Source organism: Chlamydomonas reinhardtii, chromosome 4, assembly GCF_000002595.2.
Source record: "Chlamydomonas reinhardtii strain CC-503 cw92 mt+ chromosome 4, whole genome shotgun sequence".
Lineage (NCBI taxonomy): Eukaryota > Viridiplantae > Chlorophyta > Chlorophyceae > Chlamydomonadales > Chlamydomonadaceae > Chlamydomonas > Chlamydomonas reinhardtii.
This window is the reverse complement of record NC_057007.1, coordinates 2,735,373-2,753,731: the sequence shown is the minus strand read 5'-3', so window position 1 is coordinate 2,753,731 and position 18,359 is coordinate 2,735,373. Positions and strand designations below refer to the sequence as shown.

At 65.7% G+C, this 18,359-nt stretch overlaps 2 protein-coding genes across 2 annotated transcripts; one reads left to right on the top strand and one right to left on the bottom strand.

The window, feature by feature from the left end:
- Window positions 1-4: 4 nt before the first annotated feature.
- Window positions 5-7,716, bottom strand: CHLRE_04g223600v5 (uncharacterized protein). The gene is made up of 7 exons (XM_043061943.1): window positions 5,294-7,716; window positions 4,542-4,937; window positions 4,137-4,209; window positions 3,634-3,785; window positions 3,240-3,425; window positions 2,674-3,018; window positions 5-2,402 (listed from the first exon to the last, which is right to left on the bottom strand). Exons 1-7 carry the CDS (start codon window positions 7,397-7,399, stop codon window positions 1,383-1,385), a joined length of 4,278 nt encoding a protein of 1,425 aa, XP_042925295.1. The 5' UTR covers window positions 7,400-7,716; the 3' UTR covers window positions 5-1,382.
- Window positions 7,717-7,826: 110 nt separating this feature from the next.
- CHLRE_04g223550v5 (uncharacterized protein) lies at window positions 7,827-18,332 on the top strand. Its single transcript, XM_043061942.1, has 22 exons — window positions 7,827-8,344; window positions 8,663-10,905; window positions 11,188-11,349; window positions 11,588-11,675; window positions 12,018-12,142; window positions 12,339-12,548; window positions 12,795-12,884; window positions 13,120-13,244; window positions 13,357-13,432; window positions 13,656-13,812; window positions 14,097-14,212; window positions 14,411-14,891; window positions 15,061-15,415; window positions 15,599-15,679; window positions 15,832-15,914; window positions 16,092-16,139; window positions 16,461-16,532; window positions 16,754-16,867; window positions 17,042-17,185; window positions 17,386-17,414; window positions 17,685-17,790; window positions 17,937-18,332. The coding sequence occupies exons 1-22, from the start codon at window positions 8,159-8,161 to the stop codon at window positions 18,198-18,200; spliced, it is 5,355 nt and encodes a 1,784-aa protein (XP_042925294.1). The 5' UTR covers window positions 7,827-8,158; the 3' UTR covers window positions 18,201-18,332.
- The last annotated feature ends 27 nt before the right edge of the window (window positions 18,333-18,359 follow it).

The window sequence follows — 18,359 nt, the reverse complement described above, 5'->3', positions numbered from 1 at the left end:
GCCTCGCTAAACTCGCCCTGTTTGGCAACCGAGTGCCAGCAGTCTCGCACGCCAGCGACCTCGCAAAACACCGTACGCCACGCATCTACCTCGTCTGCCCTCTGCTCGTGCCTGCTGCTCGACCCTCTAGCGAAAACCACAGGCTTGCCCGGCGGCACGCACTCAGCCACTGTCAACTATCCAACCACGACTGCCACGTCCCCAATATGGGTTCTGGCGGAAAGATCCCTGGTAAACTCTCAACGAATGAAGGGCAAGTGCCACCAAACGCGCCATGGGCTACTTACACCACAACTCGCCCTCCCTACTTGCGCTTGACCCCTGACAAGTGCCCGGTCTCCAGCCTTCTGCACGGAAACGCCACACCCGTGTCACGCCCCCTGCATCTTCTCGCTCTTGGCAACAAGGAGGTGGCTGCCTTAGGGAGGCAGGAATGATACTTTTTGCCGACGCTCTTGGCAAAAATAGCCGTGCGCGCTGACATGCATAATAATGACAGCAGCAATTACAGCAGGATGAACAGCCCGGGTGACTAAACAAATCAACGGCCCCCGCGTAACCAAAATGGTCTCACGGGTGGCTTGGTTCTTCTTGCAGCAGGGATCACTACCTATTCCTGTCTGCCTCTCAACACTATCTGCTGTTCTACTCGCTGCCTCCCCACCCACACACTCACACACATTCACACTCGTTGCCCTACCTTCAGCACACAAGTGCTGCAAGGGCACACCACCGCCTGCACACGCGAGGGCGGATTCACAGCGCACTCCACCGGCGGCAAGGTCAAATGACAAGGCTTGCATATCCACCATAGCACACTTTCTTACATCTACCACCCGTCCAACCCGGCCTGAAGCAGGCTACGGTTTACCGCGGCCTGTCCCCACACGCCCTCCGGCCGCGCCCAGCCGCTAAGCCCGCGGTTAGCCTGGGGCCGCACCCGTTTCCGGGTTCGCTCAGTCCCGAGCGATTCATTGGGCACTCCATCGATCACCGTACAACACACCATAACCACACCCCTGCCACTGCGACCAACCACATGACTCCCCAGTGACCACAGTTCATTCCCGGCAGCGCTTGCATCCCCCTTCAGTGTATGCCAAGTTTGTACCTCAGCCCGCAGATGCATCCCTTCGTTCTCAATCTGGCCTGGACAGAATCAGATTGTCGTAGGCAGCACCCTGACGACGCTGTCCCCCACTTCACAGCCCTATCCCCTTGGAAACAACCGCTGCCAACAAGCCGCGCCAACAAACGAACGACGGCAATTGGCAGCCGAGCATCGCTGTCACTGGTCTTGCAGAAGCCTGCGCAAGCCGCCGAACGTTCCCTTCGTTCTCGCCGCTCTTGCCCTCACAAGTCTCCAACACTGGGCTAAGCGTCTACGCGAACACGCGGATGGGCGGCGCCGCGCCGGCGCGCGCCAGCACGAACCAGACCAGGTCCAGCTGCGCCTCCCACGGCAGCTCCGTGTACGACATGGCAGCTCCAATCTGCTGCCGTACAGCCTCGTCCCACTTCCCGGCTGCCAGCACGGAGCTGTAGTAGCTCTCGCGCAGGTGGAACCAGTCGTGATCCAGTTCTAGCACGACCACGTCATCAAGACCGAATCCAGGATCCGATGCGCCGCTGCCGCTGGAACCGCTGGCCGCCGCCGATGCCGCTCCCGACAACGCACTGGCACCGGCGGCGGCCGCCGCTGCCGCCTCGGCCATGGCCACGGCGGCAATGGTGGGCGCCGCCGCCACTGCGGCGGCATCAAGCTCCATTGCGCTGGCGGCGGCCTCGGCGGCGCTGACTAACGCCACCTCCTCCTCCGGCGTCAGCGCCGCCGCCGCCGAAGCCGCCAGCTCCGACGGATCCAGATCCAGATCCAGATCCGTCAGTGGATGGCTCGCGAGCGGCGGGGGCGCTGATGGCAGCGCCGTGCCGAGCGCCGTGTGGCCGTGCAGGCGCGCCTCCGCCGCCGCAATCGCCAGCGTTACGTGATCCAGCTCTGCCGCCGCTGAAGGCCGCGGCGCCGGCATCTTGCGCGAGGCCTTGGCCGCCGCCGCCAACCCCTGGAGCAGTCCCATAGTCGCGGTCGTGATGGCGGCGGCCGCCGCCGCCGCCTCGGCGTCGCCCTGCATCGCCGCCGCCGCCGCGCGCGCGGCCTCGGCGGCGGCGGTGGCCTGCGCCGCCGCCTCAGCAGCAGCGGCGGCGCGTGCTGCGCGCGCCGCCCTGGCGGCCCGGCGCGCCGCGGCGCGGGCCGCTCGGAAGCCCTGCTGCGCGGCCTCCACCTCAGCTTTTGGCCAGCCGTAGAGGGCGTGTTGCAGCACGGCTACTTCGCCGGGGGAGCGGCGGCTGGCGCCCAGGTGTGCCAGGCACAGCCCCACACGCCGGCCGCGGGCGTCCGTGTACACCTGCGGGTTTTGGTCGGGGGCAACAGACACGGGGCGGCAGGTGGTTTGCGATGGATGGACGACGTGTATTTGTTGTGTGGATGCGCAACATGCATGATGGTGGCACAAGCTGAAGGAAACTCCCCGCTGTCATCGGCAAAGGCCGAACTGGCTGTCAGGGACCACACGTGCAGCAGGTCTCGGTTCGTGTTGGGCTACACGGTCCGTCGTCAGACGACCGAACTCTTCACATAACCACCATCCAAACTCCTTTCTCCAATCCGCCACTCACCATGTCTACCGCCGCTCGGTGCGGCAGCGCCACCGCCCCCAGCAGCTGCAGGGTCGCCGCACTACGCTTGTGATGCTCCAGCACGCCCGGGGGCAGCGCCGGCACGGCGCCACCACCGCCCACGGCCGCGGCTGCGGCCGCGCCCTCCGGCTTTGCCCCTGCCTGCCCCACCTCCTCCGCCACGTGCTCCTCCCCGCCTGCTGCCCGCTGCTCCTTGGCCCCCGCCTCGCCCTGCTGCTGCGGCGCCGGCAACTCGAGCGCTGCGTGCAGGCGCGCGTCGGGCGCCTGAGCCTTCAGCGCGCGGTACAGGCGCTCCAGAGTGGCGAAGTGCAGGTCGGTGAAGGCCTGTGGGTTGCAATGGTGTTGGTTGGACGGTCTGGTGGGTTGCGGTGGTCATGCTGCGGTATGTTGGGAACTTGGGTAGGTGATGGTACTACGGCAGGTGGGTATAGACTGTAGACGCGGTAATGGGGAACACGATCAGGGCAAGGGTGCCCTTAGGGCAAGACAATGCTCGGTGCTGCACTGATCACAACAGGCCCCAGACCGCGCGTCGTCAAACCCACCTGCAGGTGCAGACGCATGCGGGAGCGATAGCTGCCGTCGCTGCTATTGCTGCCGCTCACGTCCTGCTCTTCCTCTACCTCTAGCTCTTCCTTAACCTGCTGCTGCTGCTGCTGCTGCTGTGGCGGCGGCACCGGCTCCACCAGCCGCCCCAGTTCGGGCCAGGTGTTGAGCAGCATCGCCACACGCTGCAGGCCACATCACCAAACAACACGACACTCGTCAAGCGGCGGCATTTGCCCCTGAGCAAAATTCATCCAGCGAAGCCACCAAGCCCACATTCACAAGCGCTGCTTCGAAGTCCCCACGTCCCCGCAGCCATCCACGGAAGCCACGTGAATGTGCTCAGCCCCCGAGGCTCCCCTGCTTCCCCCTACACAGCACCCTCCCCCTCACCTGTTCCGTGTCTCCCAGCGTGTCGCGCCACGCGCCGTCCTCCCGCGGCACGCTGCCCCAGGCTGGCGGTGGCGGCTCCGGCACTGCCAGGCTGCCCACGAAGGACGCGGAGCCCAGGCCCCAGGGATCAAAGGCGCAGTCCCCGCCCTCGCCTGCGCATGAGGAAACGGCCAGGGAGATTTCAGCACCGGGATTTTAGTCAGGGGTGCGGAGACTAAACTCAGGCCTGGAGCCACGGGAGCGCGTGGAGGAGGAGAAGGCGTACTACCCATGGCGATGCTACGCGCAACGTGCACCACGGGAATGATCCTCAGCTTGAGCCCCACTCCAGCGGTGCAACTCCTTCATGGCTGAGCCGCGGCCCTTGCCTGCCCCTTATTCTGCCTCCTGGTCGCCTGCCGTCTTCCCCGCCCACGTCCTACACGTACATACAATATTACAATGACAACTTCGGCCTGACTCCCGCCCTTGCGTGTCCGCTGCGGGACATCACGGGCTCGCACCTGATGGATAGGTGCTGGCGGGCCGGTCCAATCCACGACTGGCCGCCACCTCGCGGGCGGCCTCCAAGAACAACTGCAGGGGACACACGCGCACCGGTGTTTTGTGGAGGGGTGGAGCTAGTCAGGGTGGTTGGAGAAGTGCAGGCTGGGCCATGGCAGGGCATTCCGTCCTCTCACGGTTGCCGGTGATCACACACGCCAGCCCTGGCCCACAGCCATGCAATCAGGCCCTTGTTCGCCGCCATACCGCCACCGCCACACCTCTCTCACTCTCACTCACACACACACACACATACACACACACACACACACACACACACACACACACACACACACACACACACACACACAGATGCACCACATGTGCTAGCCCACACACGCGCGGCGTGGCATACACCCACCCACCTGCAGCGCCTCCATGGGCGGACTCCGCAGCGCCGCCTCCGCCTGCTCCCGCGCCTCCGCCTGCGTCTCCGCCTCCTCGTCCCGCCCGCGCCCGCCAGCGCCCGCCGCCGGCGCCGATGTCAACGCCCTGGCGGCTGCGGCCTCGGCGACCACAGCGGCGGCGTCAAAGCCCCCGTCGCTCTCATCCATACTGTCACCCGATGCCGCAGAGGCAAGCGCCGCCCCGCCCATCCGACCGCTGCCCTGCTGCCGGCCCTGTTGCGGAACTGGTGGGGGTGCTGGGGGCGGTGGCGATGTGAGCGCGGCCTCCAGTGCCGCCAGGGCGTCGTCTAGCTGCTCCAGTGCCGCCACGGAGCGCTGGCTGACCAGCAGTCGATCCTTCAGCAGCGCAAGGGCCTGAGGAAGTGTGAGGTGGTGGCAGGGGTGGCGGCACAGGGGCGGTGCAGAACATGGCGTGGCGTGAGTTCTGGGCTATTTGTGTGAGCAGGGCATGATGTCAGGGTCGGGGCATCCTTATGAAAAGACTGAAAAGAGCAAGGAGGATTTGGAAAGGGGCAGGGCACCGACGAATGGCTCGCCCCCCCAAACCCTAGTCAATATCGCACGGTGCATCGCGTGCACGCTTGTGCGCCATGCACGCCGCACCCACCCTCAAGGCCCAGCTTGAGCCCTTCACATCCGCACCCCATCCTCCGCACCCCACCCCACCCACCCTCACTGACACCGACACCAAGACCCACACCCCGCCACACCTGCACGGCCATCTGCCACGTCCCGAACAGCTCGCCGGGCCGCGCCGCGTTCAGCGCCGCCACGCAGCGCTCCCTGTTCTTCAGCTGACGCTGCAAGATGCGCGCCAGCTGGTGCATGGGGTCCCGGTCGGCCGCCGCTGCTGCCCGTCCCCGCCGCCCGCCGCTGCCATTGCTGCTGCTGCCATTGCCGTTGCTGCTGGCAGCGTCCACCGCCGCGGAGGCCGCGGAGGCGGCAGCCGAGCCGGGGGCGTCCTCCTCCTCCCCATCGCTGCCGCTGCTACTGCCGTCGTCGTCGCCGGGGCTAAGTGGCAGTAGCAGCGCGCCGGAGCCGGGCAGCTGCAGCCGCAGCAGCGCCCACATGACTCGCACCGTGTCGAGCACGGACCGCGAGCGGGACCCAATCCTCAGGTATCGCCCCAGCAGCGCCGCCGGGATCGTGGGGTTGCCCGTGGGCGCCACCAGGCCCGGGGCGAGCGAGGGGTGCGCGGGCGTGTGCGGCTGCGACGCCGCCAGCAGCACCAGCAGAGCCGCCGCCGTACTGGCGGGTACGGCACCCAGCGCGCCCACGTGTACGTCGTGTGCCGTACGAGCCATGTCGTACAGGCGGCCCAGCTGGCGGCCGTGGAACGGCACGCCCGGCAGCGGCACGTGTAGCACCGCCGCCTGCGCCTGAGCCTGTGCAGGCAACCCCTCTGCCTGCGCGCTGGCCGCGGCTGACGCTGACGCTGATGCCGCGGCTGCTACAGCCGCCGCCTCTGCCGTCAGCGGCTCGATCAGGCTGTAGCAGCCGGCGTGGCCGCACGCGTGTGACAGGCGCAGCAGCGCGCCGGCGGCCACGTGAGTTAGGGCGTTAATGGCGGGTGGCGCGCCACCCAGGAAGGCACGCTCCGCTGCCGAGCTGCTACTGCCGTTACCGCCGCCACCAGCCCCGCCGCTACTGCTGCTGCCAGCTTCGTCACTGGGCGCCGGCTTTGCAGGCGGCGGCGGCCCGGCGGCCCGCCACAGTGCAGGGTCAACCAGGGCCGACGCCACTGCTCTCAGCGCGTACACCGTCGGTAGGTTGTCGTAGAGACCGTTGGGGTCGAAGCCCCCGACACTGCTACTGCTGCTACTGCCGTCGAGGCCCGGCGGAGGCGGTGGCGGCGGAGCCGCCAGCGAGAAGTTCAGCAGCGCCGCGGTGGGGTCGCTGCTGCTACTGCCACTGCTGCTACTGCTGTTGCTACTGCCACTGCTGCAACTGCTACTGCTACTGCCAGTGCTGCTGGTAGGGCTGGCGGTGCTGATGAGCGCGGGTGCGAGGTGGTCGGTGGGGCCGGTGGGGATGTGGAAGTGGGAGGAGATGTGGAAGGCGAGTGAGGTGCAGGCGCGCGACAGCAGTCGCGTCTCCCAGTACCGAGCTGCCTCCGGGTCGTGCGGCGCGGCATGTAGCGCTGTGACCGAGCTGCTACTGCTGCTACTGCTGCTGCTAATGGTGCTGGTGGTGTTGCTGGTGCTGCTGCTAGTGGTGTTGCTGGTGTTGCTGGTGTTGCCAGTGCCGGTGCCGGTGCCATTGGCACCGTTGCTCGTGCCGCTGATTTCAGCTGGCCCCGGCAAGGCGCCCTGCTGCTCTGAATTGGAGCCGCGGCCGTCTAGCTGAGACCCTACGGACGAGGAGGATGAGGAGTCGGGAGATTCCGGGGCTGCCCCTGGCTCGTTGTGGAGCTCCGTGAAGCTGGGGGCGGTGATGACCGCTGTCGCGCTGGACGCCCCCCGGTCCATACATGCCGCTGTGACTGCGCGGCGGTGCTTCAGCTGGTCAAGCCGCACCTGCAGCTGCTGCTGCCGCTCAACATGTCGCTTCTCACATGCCGCAATCCGCTCCGACATGCCTGATGGCGAGGGGCGGGCCTGGGGCTCATCCCGGCGCAGCTCCGACTCAGATGGCGCTGGGGCGCCGCGAGGTGTTGTGTTTGACGCTGGAGCCCGCCGGACCCCATTGGACACGTTTGTTTGGCTGCCGTATTTGGACGGATTGCCGGTGAACTCGCCGCGCCTGAAGGCGTGCGCAGGCAGCTGCTGTACGCCGCTGTAAACGGACGGCTCCTGCTGGCGCCCAACCGCGTTCATCGCAACGACCTGCTGCGGGCCATTCCGAGCCTCTCCTGTGCTGTGTCTCTGTCTAGAGCAGGCACTCTGCGGCGCCCAAGACGTTTGAGGCGCCGGCGCCGGAGTCCCGCCTAGCCGAATTGCGCCGGATTTCTGCATATTCTTATCGGAGCTCTGCGTTCAACGCGTCACTAGCATGTAGGGACTGCGTTATTGCGGAGTGCCAGCCATTATCGCGTATGGAAGCTCCTTCCGAGCGGGGCCAATTGGCTTGCACAACGGTAGCTCAACCCTTGGTGAGTTTACTGCACCTACTGCCTCAAAGAATAGTGGAGTAAGAGACTACCGGAGCTATGGGCCCCCAGCTCGCTCAGAAGAGCAACTGGTCGTGTCCGGGACGCTGCGTGCCGCATCGCAAGCCCGGGCTTGACCGTCTTAACAACCGACGCCCGAGGACCCGGCATACTACGTAGGACGCATAACTCTTGACTGTATGTATTTGACACTCTGACTCTTGACAAAACGACACCCTGCAAGCTTGTAACACTTTGTTTCTCAGCAAGCTGGGAGTGCAAGTACTATATTACTCGTGAATTGCACCTATTGAATTTTGTAATCGTGACGAACCTGTCTGTGTTGGTTTGCTTGTAATACTGCCGCATGCCGCGTTGCTCTCGCCCGCGGCAACACACGGGCGCCTCGGGCGCTATGAACTTGTAACTGTGGCGCATTTTGCCTAAGGACTCGGTGGAGCTCCGGCACTGGCGCTGAAGCAGCTCAATGGCCGCTGTGGCAGAGGGTGACGACGTGTACTACTCTCATATGCTCACCAAGCTATTCAGGGTGGACGTGGAGCGCGCTAGCAGCGATGCGCAGGCACGGCAGAGGGCACTTGCACGGGCGGCGTCAGCACACAGCGCGAGGGGTGTGGGGCGGGAGCCGTCGGCCTTCACTGGCGGCCTGCAGGTGCGGGGTTGTGGGAGATGCCGGCGTGCCCTGGCGTTGCAATGGCGACAGCATGACTGGCTTGGGTTCGATTGGGGGCTGCGTCATGACCCGCACGTGAACCGGACCAAGTGGGACCAACTAGATAGAGCTCCGGTGGCTATTCCAGTACCGGATTGACGAACAGCCACTCCTCATCCAGCTCTTCGGCCGAGCCCCATAGCAAAGTCGGGGTTGGGCCCTGATAGCATGTGATGGCTCGGCGTCTTCGGGAGCTGGGACTGTCCCCTCTGTAACATCCGCATCCATACCTACTCCCAATATGCTTCAATGCCGCAGGTACACGGAGCCGCCTTTACATCCCTCGGATCTACTTCAACCCTAGGAGGCAGCCCCGGGCCCGGTGCCAGCAGCAGCATCACACTCCGCGGCCCCAACTACCACAAACAACGGCCGTCGCATCCCCACCAGCAGCCGGCGAAGCTGCTGTCGTCACAGCAGCAGCGCGGCTCTGCAGCATCAAACTACAACCACCAACCGCCATCGTACGCAAACATCCCAGCCAGTTTCATGCGGTCACCGCGCTCCACGCCCACTACCCCGCGTCAGCGGCCCCACAGCAGCCCCGTCCGCCGCCCCGGCGGCTCCCCAGCCGGACCGGATGCAGCTACAGCCGCTGCTTCAACTGCTGCTGCTGCTGCTGCTGCTGCTGCTGCTGCTGCTGCTGCTGCTGCTGCTGCTACAGCTGGACAGGCGTCGCCGCGCATCCACAGCGCGCGCCCGCCCGTGTCGAGTGCATGGGGTCCTGGCAGTGCGTCGGGTTGGGCCGCGCTCTCTGCCTTTGACAACACGTCAGCCAATGGTGCCGGAGGCGGCGGCGGCGGCAGTAGCAGCGGCAGTGGGCCCCCGCTGAGCGCCCGTAGCCGGCGAGTGAACTCAGCCTATGTCGCGCGGCCACAGAGCTGCTCGGCGGGCTCAGGCGCTGCCGCCCCGGCGGCAGCAGCAACGGAGCAGCAGATGCAGCGATTCCAACTACAGCAGCAGCGATACCTGGCGGCGGCAGTAGCATTGGGGCTGGACGGGCACGTCACGGCCACGGTGGGGCCGGGTGGGGCCACAGGCCCCATCACACCAACAGCAGCAGCTGCTACAGCCAACGGCGGCGGCGCGGCGGGCGACGAGGCTGTAGCAGCCGTGGCAGCAGCTGCAGCGGTGGCGGCAGTAGCCGCAGTTGCTGCCGGGGTGCCCGGCAGCCCTCGCATGAGCTCTTTCAGCAGCAGCAGCCCAGGCGGCGGGGTTGGCATGCCAGGGGGTGGCGGCGCGGCGGGGCACAGCAATTTGTCGTACCGACCCCTTGGCAACCCCGCGGCAGAGCCGGCGGCGGCGGCGGCGGCGCGGCTGGGGCGCCTGGTCGCAGCCATCGGCGCCCGCCACGGCGCCGGCAACATCGCTGTTGCGGGCTCAGGCACTGGCTCAGATAGCCCGCGTGCATCGGCCCGTGTGTCGGGGAGCTTGCTGCTTTCCACCCGCAGCCCCCGGGTTCACGAGCACCAGCACTACCACCAGCAGCAGCAGCACCACCGGACGCATCAGGCGTTCGCACACCTCCCACTAGGGGTGGCGGAGCCGGCGCCGTGGGCGCCCGCCGGCGGTGACGCCGAGGACACGGAGGCAGGGGAGGCATCATCGGACCTGGGGTCGCGCGAGGTGACAGCGTCCGGCGGCATCGTGCCTACTCCTGGGGCGTTCGCTGGCGGCGGCAGCTCTGCCTTTGCTGCGGGCTCGGGCGCCCTCGCGGCAGCGGTGGCCGCCGCCTCTGCCCGGTCTCGCTCTGCGTCCCTAGCCACTCCTTCTGGAGCCAGCCCTCGGCCCATGACCGCACCCGCAGGCCCTGCAGACGCCAGCCCGGGCCGGGGCCGGTCTGGCAGCTCAGGCCGGCTGGAGCCCGGCAGCCCGCCCGGCGGTGGGCTCGGCGGCGCGCCCCCCTCCTCACCATTCGCACCGCCACAGCAACTGTACTTGGCAGCGAAAAAGGAGGAAGAGGCGGCGGCCGCCGCGGCGCTTGCCGCGACGCGTGCCGCCAACTCGCCGTTTGCCGCGGACGGTGTCAACGGCAGCCAGTGGCAGCAGATCCGGCAGTCGCAGCAGCTGGCGGGGCTTTCATCTTCCAGCTTGGTCCCCCGGCTTGACTTCTCGCGGCTCCGCGTAAACGGATCGACAGGGAGCCCCGCCGGCGGGCTGGACGGCAGCGGCCAAATCTCGGGCGTCGTGTCGTACGACCCAGATGCGGATGTGTCGTACGGCGGCACCGTACACGCGGACGGTACGGCAGCAGGCCCCCGCGGCAGTCTGGCGCTGGGCTCGCCGAGTGTACGGCAGCTCAAGTGGGCGGTGGACCACGGGCGGCAGCAGGGAGAAGGGGAGGGGGAAGCCGGGGGTGGTGGAGGCGAGGAAGGCGCCGGCGCGCACGGCAGCCCGCGGCGGCAGGGCAGCGGCTTGGGTACGGACGACAGCGGCACGGACGACGGCGAGGGGGGCGGCTCGCCGCGGGGCGCACGTCAGCTGGGCTCTCCGTCCTCAAGGTGCGCGCTCCGTGTCCGCCCTTGTGCCTGGCTCGGGGGCAGGCTGTCGCACATGGCTGCGTCCCCTCGGCTTCATACGCCCTCCTTGCCCCGGGCGGTCTCAGGGCAGCCTTGTGTGCCCCTGCAGCCCCCGCCCCCCGCCCCTGGAAACAACCGTGTACCGTATTCTCGCAAACACCATTCGCCCGTTGCACTCTACGCCCAGGAATTCAAAGTATGTTTTTTAACCTGAGGCACAAGCCCCACCACCACCAACAGCATACGGCCTGCACCTCCCCACAGGGCGCTGCTCGCCTCCTCGCCCTCGCGTGCCGGCCTGGGTCGCACCCGCTCCTTCAAAGCAGGGGAAGCCGGACCCGAGGCAGCAGCAGGTGCCGCGGGTGCCTCGGCGGACGGGGAGCCCGATTCGCCGCTGCGGCGCCTGCTGCGGAGCGGGACGCTGGGGTGAGCGAGCGATTGAGCAGGAGTGATTGCTGGGGCAGGGGCGTCTGTCAGAGCGGGGATGTCTCCTGCTGGGGAGCTCACCTGGCGTTGGGGACGCACAGCCAACGGCAATGTTGGTCGGAGACGTTTGCCCATGACCACATGTCCCTACTCTGCTGCATCCCGTCACCGACCGATGCACCCCGCTCTAGTTTGTTCCGTGCTTCGTGTCTGATTGTGCTTCATACGGTACCTGCAGGTACGGTGCGGTCACGGGGGAGCCGTCGGCCGCCAACCTGGCGCCCTCGGGGCCGCGGGCCAGCGGGGAGACCAACAAGACTCTGCAGGTGAGCTACCCTCGGGGGCGGAGCAAGGGGTGCAGGGGTTGCAGGGGGGCGAAGCGAGGGGTGCAGGAGGGCTGGCAGAGGCCACACGGAAGGCAGGCAGGTATCACTAGTCTGGCCAGTACAGCCGTACAGGTGTACATTGCGCCCCCTGGGTAGGTCCCACCATCCCACAGTGAACACGCTGGCTCTTACGCTTGCCCCCGCACAACCACCGTGTTTTGCTATGCAAGCTTTTGTCGTTAGTCGGCTTGTAAAGCGTGTTGTGCTTCCGTTACGCAACCTAAGATTTGTCGCGCCGTACACCGCATGGTATGGCACGGCACACGCACGTGCCCTGCCTAGGTGGGCATCTCGGTGGCGGTGCTGGTGGACCTTGTGAAGCGGCTGGGTCCCAGCCAGCGGCACGCCACCACCGCCGAGGTGTGGGCGCGGTGGCTGGAGCCGCCCACACGCGGCAGCCGCTGCAGGTGTGCGCGGGGCATTGTAGACCCCAGCCCAAACTAAACCGAAGGGGGGTTGGGGTGGGTGGGTGGGTGGGTGGGAGAGGGCGGAGTTGGGGTGGCAATGAATGTGGCTCAATCAGACTATGCGAGGCCGAGCATACACAACAGATTAGTCACATGCACAAAAGACATAAGGCACATGGCTTTCTTGCAATCACAGATTCCTGGATTTGATAATGGAGCTAGAGGACATTGTGCTTGGCGAGCCGCCGGCCCCCGGGTCCGGCGCCGCCACAGCGGGGGGGCGGCCGGTGTTAAAGCCGGAGCGCGTGTGGTGGGGCCAGCCGGACCACTACGTGATACACGCCTGGAGCGGCAACTTTGCGGCGCTGGTGGCGGCGCTGCGAGAGTTCTGCGCCCTCACCAACAAGTGGGTCTCGTGGTTCTAGTGGGTGCGTCCATCAGCGCTCCTGGAGTGTTGAATGTGATTGAGAATGGCGTAGTCTGCGTAACGGGCTGGGGTTGTTGTCAGCGGTTGCATCATGTCAGCGCATCCGTGTAGTGCATGGGCGTCAGTGGCAATGCCCGCAAGATTCAGTACCGGTAAACAAGCCATTGCCCCCAAACGCACGTGCATGCCCATCCACCTCGCCCCCTGCCAAACTCCCCACCCCAGGGCCACTGCCGCCACGTATGTATGGCTCGACTTGATGGCAGTGAACCACCACCCCGGGAGCCGCGACAAGAAGGAGCTGGCACGATGCAGGCGCGTGGCGTGCGTGCGATGTGGGCACCGCATGGTCTCCTGTGCCATGGCAGCGCGGAGCCGGTCACGATCCATGCGTAATGCTTTCCCTGTGTAGCACCCAGCGCACGCACGCGCACACATACGTACACCTGTCGTTCTATTCCGTCCCTCTTGTACCATCTGACACATACGCCCTTTGCTTTACCAAACTCACATAAACATTGACGACATAAACGCTCACGCACGCACGCAGGGAGGTGCTTGCCCGCGGAAAGCGCGCGCTGCTGGTGGTGGACGCCGCCGCCGACGTCTTCTGCCGCCTGTGGCCCGCCTACGAGACATGGCTGGCGGGGCAGGCCACAGCGGGGGCGGCGGCGGGTGAGCGAGGGAAGGGTGGGAGTTGGGATGGGCGGGGTTGGTGGGCATTTGTGTTTCGTGTGTATGCACTGTGTCCCACAATGAATCATGTGTGCGCGCCGCGCCACGACAGGCGGCGGTCCCAGCACCGGCCTGACGCTGCTCAACGCCGGCTGCGACTGGGACACCGCCTTTGACGCCTTCTTCAGGTGCGGGTGGATTGGGAGACCCACCGGTGCTTGCCTGCTACCCGGAAGGCTGGAGGGCTGGGACATATATGATCGACTTGCTACAATGCATGTCTGTAGCTGTAGCGGCGCAATCGGTTCATACATGCCCCGTGATGATGGTTGACTGGTTGCGGCATACCGGTACATGAGGTGAAGAATCCTGACTGGTTGCAACGCGCTCCCGCCGTACATATGGCAACAGGATCGACATGGCGCGAGCCGCCACGCGCTACCCCGAGGACCGAGCCAAGATTGTGGAGGATATTGTGAAGGTGGTGCGTGGCTCCAACGAGCACGGCAGTAGCAGCAGCAGGGCCGGCGGCAGTAGCAACCAAGCCATCGCGGCGGCGCTGCCGCAGGTGAGCGGCTGGTCATATGACTCGTGTGTATGTGTGTGTGTGTGTGTTGAAAAGAAAACAACAAAACGAACGTGTGTGTGTGTGTGGGGGGGGGTTATGTGCCCGAGCCGAGCAAAATAGGTCCCAAGAATCAAGGAATCGTGCGTGGCTGGTCATATGACTCGGGTGGGTGGGGGCGTGCGCCACGTGCATATCGTGTGTGAGCGGCGGCAGCTCATTATGGACCTCTCGCGCCGGCTGTCAATGCCGCGGCGGCATCATCGCTCACACGTTGTATGTCGCAGGTGAGCGCGGCGGTGCGCGGCGCGGTGGCGGAGGCGGCGGCGGCCGACCTCGGGGAGGCACGGCAGGGCGCCCGCGGCACGGCGGGTATGCTGTCCCTGTTGGACGCCGTGGAGAGGTGAGCGTGGGCTAGGCTTGCTTGTTGGCACGTCGAAAATTAAGAACTAGGTTCTGTTGCTAGCGTACTGGGTGCTCTTTGAGTGCGGATTGCGGTGGCGGCGGCAAGCAACAGTTGCACGCACGCACGAAGATCAGGGCCACCAAATGGAACAGCAAACATGCAAAATGTACAAACATCATTCTCTCCAATGTATAGATACGCGATGATCCGCCGTATCGCCGGGGGCCAGCCGGAAGCGGAGGAACAGCTGGCGGCGGCGGTGGCGGCCGCGATCCGCGCGTCCGGCGGCGCCGCCGCCCTTGGCAGCCCCGCAGGCGGCGGCGGTGGCAAAGCTGCCGCCACCACCGCCGTCGCTCGCATCATGCAGGCCGCCGCCGCTGCAGCTGCGGCTGGTGGCGGCGACGGTGGCGGCGAGGAGGATGACGATGATGGTGACGGCGGCGGGCCACCAGTCCCGCTGGTGTCGGCAAGGGCCCATGATGCAGACCATCATGCCGCGCCGCTGCCTGTGGCGCCGCCGCTCGTGCCGCTCTCACCTGCTGGAGGCGGGGCTCTCGCTAGCGGTGGTAGGGCTTCCGGCGCGGCAGCTGGCGGCGGAGGCGGCGGTGGCGGCACACCCTCTTCAGCGGTGTGGCGGCGCAAGCCCGCGACGCTGGCGGCCTTGGCACTGCTGCAGGTGGGCTTCGAGAGCGGCGCTAACAACGAATGCGCTTATGAATTACCGTGTTCGTTTCGTAGGTGGGGGCTGCACCGTGCACCTTGCAAATTCACGCCGCCCTTGCTGCCAAACTCTCGTTTATCTCAAACCTCCTAACCTTAGAAACAATAAACCATTTTTCCCCCAGGTTGAGCACGGCAAGCTGGTCCCCGCCATGACGCACGCGGCCATGGCGTTGTCGTGTGTGCACGGCCTCAGCCTGGTGCGACCTCAGGAGCAGTCGCAAGACCACGAACACGACCAGGAGCCTCACAGCAACAAGGACCGCGGCGGCAGGAGATCCGGCGTCCGCGGCGGCTCTGGAACCGGCGAGCACAGTAGCCACGGCGGGCTAAAAGGGGGAAAGCACGACGCGGCGGCTAAGCCGCTGCACCCGCCGCCCATTGCTCCGGGCGTGGTGGCATGGCGCGGCGCGCACTGGGAGCTGGCGAATGCGGCGGCTGTGGGGCCCGGCGCGGCGCGGGCGATGGTCATGGTGGCAGGTGCGTGCGCTGCTATGAGCGGGAAGGGGTTCCATGGGTACGCAGGTTATACCTGGTTTGAAGTGCTCAACCTTGGGACTCCTTGGTATAGCCGGTCGCCTGGTACGGACGGTCTCCACAACGTCGAGGGGCGGCAGTGCCCAGTGCTCAGTTGCTCTTAAAGCACAACATTAACTCGTGCAGGCGTGGAGGCGGCCGTGGGGCGGCCAGAGGCGGCGGCGCAACTGGCTCTGGCGGCAGCGCAGGCGCGTTCGGTGTCCCTTGGTGAGTAGGGGATTGGTGCGCGCGGGCAGAGGGCGTTTTGGACCAAGCCGGAGGTTACCATGCCAGCCGCTCCGCTCAATGCTCATCCGTGTCCATGTGGCCCGAAAATTCACCAGTTGGCATGCTTCGGCTTCGCCTGTGAACACTCACAGGCCACTCCCATCCCGCCACGCTGGCCGTCAAGCGTGTGGCTGTCACCTACCTGCTCAAGGCGGAGCGGGTGGCGGACGCACAGGTTCGTACGCCAACCAACTAGCTAGGGTGCGCGCGTGCTTGTCGCTTCCCTGCAACGCGTATTACACGCGTGTTACGGCAGGGCGAGGCGCGGTTTTTTTGCGCCGCCTAGGACGCTATTTCTGAGCGCACTCACGCGCATCCATTCGTTCTGCGCCCTCTCCCTTCGCCTCCGCAGCTGCTGGCTCAAAACATGTTGCGGGAGGCGGTGGCTGCACACGGCGAGGTGCGGGACCAGAGGGGCGGGACCAGAGGGGCGGGACCAGAGGGGCGGGACCAGAGGTGTGGTGCAGCGAGGGCTTAAGGTTGAGGCGCCTGCCCTGCTGCCCTGCCCATTCATCCATACACGTACGCATGCGCTGCGTGCATGCACGTGCAGCAGCCATCCGCCCCCGCACCGCGCCCACACACGAAGGCGTCGCTTGGCTGCTTGTACTCACCGCCTTTACCTGTGTTGTTGTTCACCTCACCCTTGCCTCCTTCTCTCACCCAAAACCTTTTCGCCTATTACTCTCCCAATCGACCCTTGCAACCCCACACACCGCAGGCCCATCCGCTGGTGGGGTCCGCACACGGCGCCATTGCCGAGGTGCTGTCCGCTCAGAATCGTCCCGAGCAGGTGGGTGCAGGCATCGCACTTGAGTGCCGGCGATGCCTGTCATACTTGGGCGAACTTCCATCCACGCAGCCATGTATGGCCCTTTCATGGCACACGCGCACACACGTTCGACTAGCACTGGCGAGCGCGCGAACGCATGTTGCCTCCCTCTCAACGTAACACGCACGCACACAAACGTTCCGGCATGCACGGTACATGTGCCCACACCGTAATCCGTACAGGCCTACGCCAGTGCGCAGCGGGCCGCCGAGGTGGCTGCCGCCGCTCTGGGCCGCGCGCACCCCGCCACCCTAGACGCGTTGCAGCTGTGTGTAGACGTGCTGGAGAGCGCGCAGGTGAGAGCTCCGCTGCTAGCGGGGGCGCGGGAGGCGCGCGGGTGCGGTAGACCTGGGTTAACTGGCTCCAAGTTGGCTGGATACCGGAATCGGTATGTGGCAAATGCGGGAGCATATGCACGCATACACGCACGCATTGACACTATTCATGCGTCTGCGAACCATACACCGTAGGAGTACTCCAAGGCTGTGGCGCTAATGCGGCTGGTGGTAGAGGGCCGCGGAGCGCCGGGCGCCCTGCGCGCCTCGCCCTCCTCGCCCGGCTTCCTAATGCCCAATGCTCGGCTGCTGCACCTGCGTAGCACAGTCATGCTGGAGGTGCGTGCTGCGTGGGCTCGTGCGGTGTGCGGGCTCCAGTGCATGTGTTCGTAAATGCGTGTGTGACAGTATTCTTGCCATCACCCGAATGTGGTCGCTTGCACTTGTGCTGCACCCATGCTCCGCCACCGGCCATTCTGCTCGCCGCCGCAACCTCGCTTGTGTGCTGATCCCTTGCAACCTTCTACACGCACGCACAGGAGAAGGCGGCTGCTGAAGAAAACCCAAAGTGAGCGCCCGAGCTCCCACAGACCCCCGGCGGCGGACGCCAGTCATGCAATCTTCTTCGGGCCCATGCGGTTTGGCCCGCAGGCCACCTGTCGCAGTCCATGCATCACCGAATCAGTCCCAGGCTGCCCAACTGCTTTTTAATGCACTTGTGCGTGTTGCGTTTTTTCATGCACGTCAATAACATAGTCTTCATTGTTGTTTATGACCAGCCAGCTGGATATCACCGTGCGCTGCTGCTGTCGCTGCCCCGAATCCGCCCCACCCACAGGCTTGGCCGGCTGGGACTAGCGGGTCTCCTCCGAGACATGGCCAAATTGGAGGCGGAGCTCAAGGCGGCGTTGCTGGCGGTGGGGAACGCCGTGCCCCTGGTCAAGGTGGGTGGGTGCTCGAAGCGCCACGCCCCGGTACCCAAAGGGGTTCTGAAGCGGGTTGGCGGACATACGGGGGTCTAACGGCATGCTACCGGTCACAAGCGCATTCCTCTTCAAACGCGTGCTACGGTATTACCCAACCCTTGCAGAAGGACTTGGAGATGATCCTTCTGGCCCAGAACAAGCGATACGAGGCAGCCCTGCTGCTCAAGGGCGAGTTGCCGTTGACGCGCCAGCAGGCGGAGGAGGCGGCGGCGCCGCGGCCGGGCACGGCAGCGGGCGGCACTGCTGGCGGGGGGAGAGGCGGGGGGAGAGGGGGCGGCGGAGCCGCAGGGGTGTCCGCGGGACGCGTTGGCTCGAGCAGGGGGGCGGCGGTGGGCACACCGCGCGGCGGCGTGCGCTCTGCTAGGTAGGGGCAGAGGCCGTTGGCGCGGTTGTGAAGGTTGGATTGGATAATTTGGATTTCCGCTGGTTGAGGAGGAATACTGGTCCCCTGTGGCCTGTGGACAAAAGGATTGGTTTGCGCATATGTAGATCGAATACCATCCATCTGCTGATGTCCGCCAACCAGC

Excerpts from the sequence above, each read along its gene's own strand:
- CHLRE_04g223600v5 (XM_043061943.1), bottom strand. The coding sequence starts at position 7,399 with ATGAACGCGGTTGGGCGCCAGCAGGAGCCGTCCGTTTACAGCGGCGTA. Across the intron at positions 3,786-4,136 it reads CGCCAGCACCTATCCATCAG|GCGAGGGCGGGGACTGCGCC; the intron begins GTGCGAGCCCGT and ends CCTCATGCGCAG. Across the intron at positions 3,019-3,239 it reads GCATGCGTCTGCACCTGCAG|GCCTTCACCGACCTGCACTT; the intron begins GTGGGTTTGACG and ends TGCAACCCACAG.
- CHLRE_04g223550v5 (XM_043061942.1), top strand. The coding sequence starts at position 8,159 with ATGGCCGCTGTGGCAGAGGGTGACGACGTGTACTACTCTCATATGCTC. Across the intron at positions 13,813-14,096 it reads TCGCGGCGGCGCTGCCGCAG|GTGAGCGCGGCGGTGCGCGG; the intron begins GTGAGCGGCTGG and ends TGTATGTCGCAG. Across the intron at positions 16,868-17,041 it reads ACGTGCTGGAGAGCGCGCAG|GAGTACTCCAAGGCTGTGGC; the intron begins GTGAGAGCTCCG and ends CATACACCGTAG.